The sequence below is a fragment of the Gouania willdenowi genome, chromosome 13 (assembly GCF_900634775.1).
Source record: "Gouania willdenowi chromosome 13, fGouWil2.1, whole genome shotgun sequence".
Classification (NCBI taxonomy): domain Eukaryota; kingdom Metazoa; phylum Chordata; class Actinopteri; order Blenniiformes; family Gobiesocidae; genus Gouania; species Gouania willdenowi.
The window spans coordinates 2,599,076-2,607,430 of NC_041056.1; the positions used below are offsets into that span (position 1 = coordinate 2,599,076).

At 31.6% G+C, this 8,355-nt stretch overlaps 1 protein-coding gene across 1 annotated transcript in view; it reads right to left on the reverse strand.

The window, feature by feature from the left end:
• Nucleotides 1-6,122: 6,122 nt before the first annotated feature.
• The window catches only part of cox7a1 (cytochrome c oxidase subunit 7A1), a 3,564-nt gene continuing 1,331 nt past the window's right edge, over nt 6,123-8,355 (reverse strand). Inside the window, exons 2-4 of the mRNA XM_028465199.1 lie at nt 7,905-7,991; nt 7,705-7,789; nt 6,123-6,274 (exon numbers count right to left, since the gene is read on the reverse strand). Of these exons, the coding sequence (XP_028321000.1) occupies nt 6,213-6,274; nt 7,705-7,789; nt 7,905-7,991 (234 nt within the window). The 3' untranslated portion in view covers nt 6,123-6,212. The remainder of the gene's footprint in view (nt 6,275-7,704; nt 7,790-7,904; nt 7,992-8,355) is intronic.

Sequence of the window (8,355 nt, forward strand, 5' to 3'; positions counted from 1 at the left end):
CTGATTGAAGGATCTATAATCACGCTCGCTCGTAGTCTTCTGACGCTTCGTTACGTGTCTGTTTGAAGGATGAAAACTAGTTACCAAAGTCCATGTTAGCACAGTTAGCTGTTAGCCGTAGCTACCACCGTCACGTTTCTACTTATTTATTGCTTTATTTGAAAGATGTTTTTGTGCTCGTGTGCGTTAGCGAGCGCCGCGGCGTGCTAACCCGTAGCTTTACTGAACGGTGGAGAGGAGAACGAGGACTTTGGCATTCTGCACTCATCCATGTTGCCTTAAATGTTTTACCTCTCAGTGAGTCCACGCTCCTCTCCACCGGCCAATAGAACGACTCCGTTTGTGTCCGTCCACCTGATACGTGTTCACCTCGTTATCTACGCACGCTGCTCCTCCTCGCTGCTCCACGTCTGCGTGCCAGTGGGTTTTTGTAAGTTGAAAGGAACCTGAAAGGTTTAGTCAGGTTGTTTCTTTTAAAGTCGGAGGAAAATGGCGGCCGTCGTGTCCGAGTAGGAAGTGAAATCTGACACAGTTTGTTGTGTTTTTCTTTGTTTGGAAAGCTTCGCGAAGCTGATTGTGTAACTTTGTTTAACTTAAGTCATATTTATTGTCCCACGTTGTGTTGTTTATTGCTGTTGCATTTGTTTTTCTTTGACATAATTTAATGCATCTATTGTTTACATTCCATGAACTGTGTTTATTCTAATATATGTTCATCTTTATTATGAAATAAAGGTTGTTGTTTTTCCTAAATAAAAGCTCGCGTCTGTGTTTCATGTGTTTGCTTTGAATTGATCATCACCAAAGAAATGACACTTCTCTAAGCTTTATAATTTTATTTAACTTATTTTGAAATTAAAAATATGTAGTTATGAATATTTTATCAAAAATAAACTAAATTATTTTTTTCCTTCTTGTTTTTTTTTAATTTATTTTTTTGATTGTAAAATGACTTTTTGAGAGAGAAAAAAATCTACCCAAGTATTTGTAAATTAGAATAAAAAACACTTTCCGACGAGTAAAACATTGATAAAATAATTGAACTTATGCTGAATAATCCCTTTGAGTCACTTTAATGTTTGTTAAATGGCTGCCCATTGGTTGCACTTGAACACCTTTAATGTTTACCTTTTTTTCATGGATTATGTGATCATCAGTAACTTAGTAACTAACTAGGTAACTTAGTAAATAAGTGTAACTTCACAATTTTACAGACATAGCAACCTTCATTTATTCAAAGCAGGATTTTAATCAAATCATTTAATTGTCTGATTTTAATAATCACAGAATATACGGAACTTCTCACTTATTATTATTAGTTTAGTTTCATTTTCAAACAAATCCAGCAAACATTTTAATCTGACACTGAATTTATATTCTCATGCATTTTTGGGGAAAATATTTCACATTTACACATTTTCATTAACGGTCGACAGAGACAGAAATGTAATTTCTCACCGAAATTCTGACGTTATATGAGACGTTATGACAAACTTCAGCTCTATTTTCATATCTCTACGACACCCACATGTTTATGGACAATATGACACGCTGGGCTAATGCTAGCTTTAGCATATTAGCTAACGGCTGGACGTTAATTGATCTCAGTGCATTTGTTACATTTCTGTATGAATATATAGTATTGACAATATTTCACTTTATTTTGACGCTTAGAAACTTTGTAATTGTTATTGTCGTTGCTTTTCACACACATTTATGATATTGGAAATTAGCTTTAGCATGTGTAGCTAACGGCTGGACATCAAATCTGATGTGATCTTAGTGTGTGCATTTGCTGGGTATGAATGTGAAATTATTGTGAATATTTCACTTTTTTAAACATGTTTTTCAGTCTGTAATGAGTGTTATTATTAGATAAAGACGAGGAAACAGAAACAAAACAGAGATGGAAACTTTTAAACCATAAAATCATTTTTGTGATTGTTATTGTTTTTTTTTATTATTATTTGTTGTCGTCGTTTCTTTTCACACACATTTCTAACCCTGATCCTGATCCTTTACACAAGCTCTTTGAGTGAAATCATGTGTGATGATGAAACACACACACACACACACACACACACACACACACACACACTGAGGAGAAACCCCTCACCCATTTCTCCCAGCGTTCCCATTGAGCTGCATTAGCATACAGATGTTAGACTGAAAAGGGAAGCGAGGAGGAGGAGGGGACGCACACACACACACACACACACGCACACACACACACACACACACAGTCTATCAGTTTCTGTTTTCTTTGCTACAAATCTGTCAATTAAAGTCACAAGTTTTTATTCAAATTCAAAGTTTTTTTTCCTAAACTTCATGCTTTAATGTCACTGTTTCATAAGATGAACTGATTAATATTATTAATGATATTATTAATGTTGCGGAAAAAGTAAACGGTTGACATTACGAGCACGTTTTGTTGCACAAAGGACTAAAACATCCTGTTTTTATTCAATATTTAGATGTAAAAACACATTTGCTGTGGTTAAAGTTGTCCTCTCTCTCTCTCACACACACACACACATAGACACAAACACACACACACACACACTGGCTCTACTTCTGCTCCACTTTGTGTGAATGGATGGAAATCAGTCACAAGTATCCCAGAGTTCTTTTGTGTGGCGGCGAGTCTTTGTTGGAGCATCTGTTGCTCCAACATTCTCCTCAGTGTCACTCACCCCAAATGAGCCACACACACACACACACACACACACAGTCAGAGGGTGAGACCAGTGCGAGAAAGAGTTAATCTTTGTTTCCATTGTGCTGCAGGGAGACACAGATGATGGCAGAGACCTGTCGTGGGAAAACGGCGCCCTCAGTGAATTTCCATCCGATCAGTGGCCGAGCAACGATGGAAAGGAAAACACAACAAATGTCACGTGTAACAATAGAAACATGTGCTCACAGTGCAGGTAAAATCATAAATATATACATGAAGGCACGTTAACATGAAAGTTGTTTTACTGGAAAGATTTACAGACGACTAAAAACGGACAAAATAGGTCAAAACAGACAGAAAAACACAAAACTGACTTTAAGCGGACAAAAAGTGACTATAAACAGGTAAAAAGAACAAAAAATAAAAGTAACAGGAGGGCCAGAAACAGACAAATGCAGAGTAAAAACGGACAAAAAAGACCAAAAACGACACAAAACATACTTAAAGTGGATATTAAGGGTGTATAAACTGACAAAATGGATTAAAAACAAACAAAGATGACAAAAAACAACTATAAACAAACAAAAAATAAACATAAAAGGACACAAAAGTTACTTACAGTGGATAAAAACTGCCTAAAAACAGACAAAAGGGACTTAAACAAAAAATAAGAACAAACAGACAAATACAGGCTAAAAAAAGGTAAAAATGACCAAGAACAGACAAAGAAGAAAAAAAACTGACTATAAACAGACAAAATAGGTCAAAACAGACAAAAAAGGACACAAAAGTGACTTTAACTGGACAAAAATGACTATAAACAGACAAAAATGACAAAAAAAACTGTAAAGAACAACTGACAAAAGCAAAAACAGACAAAAAAGGACACAAAACTTAGATAAAGCCGAATAAAAGTCGATTAGCTGACAAAAAGGGACTAAAAAAACCAACAAAGAAGACAAAAAAATGACTGAAAACAGACAAAAAAACAACTATAAACTGACAAAAATTACCAAAAACTAATAATAATAATAAATTTTATTTGTATAGCGCTTTCACAGTGCTCAAAGACGCTTTACAGAGATAAACAATAAGTAAAAATACAAAAGAATAGACTTCAGTAAAAAACACAATGTAATAAATAATAGGTAGACTACAAGATAAAATGGATATACATTAAAATGACTATACATTAAAATGGCTATACATTAAAATGACTATACATTAAAATGACTATACATTAAAATGACTATACATTAAAATGACTATACATTAAAATGACTGTACATTAAATTGACTATACATTAAAATGACTATACATTAAAATGACTATACATTAAAATGACTATACATTAAAATGACTATACATTAAAATGACTGTACATTAAATTGACTATACATTAAAATGACTATACATTAAAATGACTATACATTAAAAGCAGTTTGAAATAAGTGGCAACAAAAACAACAAAAACCAAAAACAAACAGATACAAACTAAAAACTGTCAAAAAGGAACTAAAAACACAAACACAAAGAACTTCAGAAAAGCAGACAAAAAAAATCAGCAACGATGGAGAGGAAAACAAAAAATAGAAACGTGCTCACAGTGCAGATCAGATCCTATATTTATACATGAAGACATGTTCACATGCTGCTGTTTCACTGGAAAGATTTACAGAAAATAAAAAGAGCTTTATTGGCAACGGTCGTTTCATATTCTTTCCAATAATTTTCACGTGAGAAAGAAGTTAAATAATGACCAGGACAGAGCACAAAGGATCCATTACAGATTTGTCAGGCAGAAGGACTAAAAACAGACAAAAACGACACAAAACTGACTTAAAACGGACAATTAAACACTAAAAACAGATAAAACAGGACAAAAAACAGGATTAGAACAGAAAAAAATTACCAAAAACAGACAAAGGACAAATAACAAATAGAAATAAAAAAAAGGCTAAAAACAGACAAAAAAAACACTAAAAAGTGACAAAATAGTTCAAGACAGACAAACACATCACAAAACTGACTTAAAAAAGGACAAAAAGTGACTAAAACCGAACAAGAAAAAACGACAAGAGCCAAAAACATAGAAATGCAGAATAAAACACACAAAAAGGACAAAAAATCAAGCAAAAAAGGCTTAAAGGAAACAAACTTACTTGAAGGAGATTAAAATGGTTTATTAATTGACCAAAAGGGACTTAAAACAAAATTGACCAGAAAAAAACCTTTCCACCACTTTTCCGCCTAATGTCACATATGTTGACCATTATTGTCACTTTTAACCTCTTCTCACCAGATTTCATGATTATTTTAGCCAATTTAACCACATTCACCATTTGTCATGTCCATTATTTTCCAGTTTAAACTAATTTTTCCAATAATAATAAACAAAGTCAACCACTGTTTTTAATTTATAAAGTCTCTTTGGAAAAAAATATTTCAAAGGATTTTGCAAATAATCATTAAAAATAATCTTTAGAATTTAGTAAACCTTCATAGATAACACTTTTAAAAAGATTTAAAGACTGAAAGTACATATGTTTAAATATTTTAAATTCTGAAAAAATCCTTTAGAAAAACTTTAAAACCTCTCCAAAAAATATACTAAAACACATTTGTGTGTGTATTGATATTTAATGTTCATATTTTGATAGATTTTAATTTCATTAACCACAATTTGTAACTTTTAACCAATTTCTATGGTTTTTAAAATCCTATTTCACCACTTTTACACCAGTCTGAGACTGGGGAGGAAGTTGGGTTAGCTTAGCATGTAGCTGCATGACTGAGTAGGGTCAAAGGGTAAAGGGGCGGGGCTACCCTCTCATGTCTACTCATTGGTTGATAAATTCTGATTAGAAACACACAGTGAACCATCGATGGAGCCTCTACTGACACCTAGTGTTCCTCTAAGGGAAGTATTTTTGTTGTTATTAATAATGATATTAATAATGATGATGATATATTAATTACAAAATAATAATAATAATAATAATAATAATAATAATAATAATAATAATAATAATAATAATAAAAAAAGAAGAAGAAGAAGAATGTGTAGTGCAGTCATTATTCAATCAGAATTAATCACATGCAGCAAACAATCATAATAATGGATTATTGTATTTTATTTTACTATATTATTTTATATCAAAATGTATTATATTAACCATTCTTATTTATTTTCTGATTATTTTAGCTAATTTAACCACATTCACCATTTCTCATGCCCATTATTTGCCAGTTTAAACTAATTGTTCCTACTTTTTAAATGACATTAGCCTAATATTAATTAATATTAATGAATAAAAAAAACACAGCTCTGCTGGAATGAAGGATTAAATATTTAATTATTTCAAACATGAGCCACTTTTAACTTTGAAGTCTGTTTCAAAGGAACGCTCTTATTTTGAAAGTAGAGAGCAACACAGTAAAAGCAGTGCACACGTGTTTATTACGATCAGTGTCAATATCGTCACAGCGAGAGATTAATAATTAAATATGAATAAACATGATTAATGACGGTCAGGCTTTCTTCTTCTGTGGCAGCGACGCCAGCAGCAGCCAGTACACAGAGTAACAGGCTCCTGTAAACAACAACAGTAAACAACAACAACAGTAAACAAACAACAACAACAACAACAACAACAGTAAACAAACAATAACAACAACAGTAAACAAACAGCAACAACAACAACAAACAACAACAACAACAACAGTAAACAAACAACAACAACAGTTAAAAAAATAACAACAGTAAACAACAACAACAGTAAACAAACAATAACAACAACAACAAACAACAACAACAGTAAACAAAGCAACAACAACAACAACAAACAACAACAACAACAACAGTAAACAAACAACAACAACAGTAAAAAATAACAACAGTAAACAACAACAACAACAACAGTAAACAATAACAACAACAGTAATCATTATCAACAACAATAAACAATAACAACAGTCAACATTAACAACGGTAATCATTATCAATAACAACAGTAAACAATAACAACAACAACAACAGGAAACAATAACAACAACAATAAACAATAACAACAACAGTCAACATTATCAACAACAACAACAACAGTAAACAATAACAACAACAATAAACAAAAACAACAACAGTCAACATTATCAACAACAACAACAGTAAACAATAACAACAACAGTAATCATTATCAACAACAATAAACAATAACAACAACAGTCAACATTAACAACAACGGTAATCATTATCAACAACAACAGTAAACAATAACAACAACAGTCAACATTAACAACAACAACAGTAAACAATAACAACAACAGTCAACAGTAACAACAACAATAAACAACAACATCAACAGTCAACATTAACAACAACAACAACAGTAAACAGTAACAACAACAGTCAACAATAACAACAACAATAAACAACAACAACAACAGTCAACATTAACAACAACGGTAATCATTATCAACAACAACAGTAAACAATAACAACAACAGTAAACAATAACAACAACAGTAAACAATAACAACAACAGTCAACATTAACAACAACGGTAATCATTATCAATAACAACAACAGTAAACAATAACAATAACAGTAATCATTATCAACAACAATAAACAATAACAACAACAGTCAACATTAACAACAACGGTAATCATTATCAACAACAACAGTAAACAATAACAACAACAATAAACAATAACAACAACAGTAAACAATAACAACAACAGTAAACAATAACAACAACAGTCAACATTAACAACAACAGTCAACAGTATCAACAACAACAACAGTAAACAATAACAATAACAGTAATCATTATCAACAACAATAAACAATAACAATAACAATCAACATTAACAACAACGGTAATCATTATCAACAACAACAGTAAACAATAACAACAACAACAATAAACCATAACAACAACAGTCAACATTAACAATAACAACAACAGTCAACATTAACAACAACAGTAAACAACAACAACAACAGTAAACCTGTGGTCACCTGTGATGGTTAACGTCATGGTGGCGCGATAAAGCAGGACGTCAAAGGTTCCTCCTTTAATGTGGACAGGAAGCCCGTTGTCCTCCTGTGACAATAAAATCACTCGCTAATATTATTATTATTTATATTAATATTATCTAACAGCTATTCCTATTGTCCTTACTGTTATTATTAATGATATTAATAAAAATATTGCTGACCTGGAAGATTTTCTGAGCTTCGGGGACTTTATTTTTCAGAGTTCTCACGGGGATGCTGAAAGCTCGCACCAACGCCATGGGAACTTTCTGAAAAAAACAAAATCAACAAACAAACAGGAAGTAAATATTATAAAACATCGAGACTGATTTTATTCAACAAATTTTTTAACCAAGCACTAGTTGTATAAAATAGTTTAAAATACAGAAAGAGAATATAATTAGATAGATTTTACACACAACTTAACAAATTAACAGTGGATAAATAGAAAATTAAAAAACATTGATTAAATATCTACTTTTGTCATTGTCGAATCGATAAAATGTGTAAAATTAATTTGATCTTTATTGACTCTTTATAATAAATATTGGATTCAAAATGTACATTGTTATAAAACACAAAATAAACAGCAGACGAATAAAAAACATTGATTAAATATCTACTTTTATAATT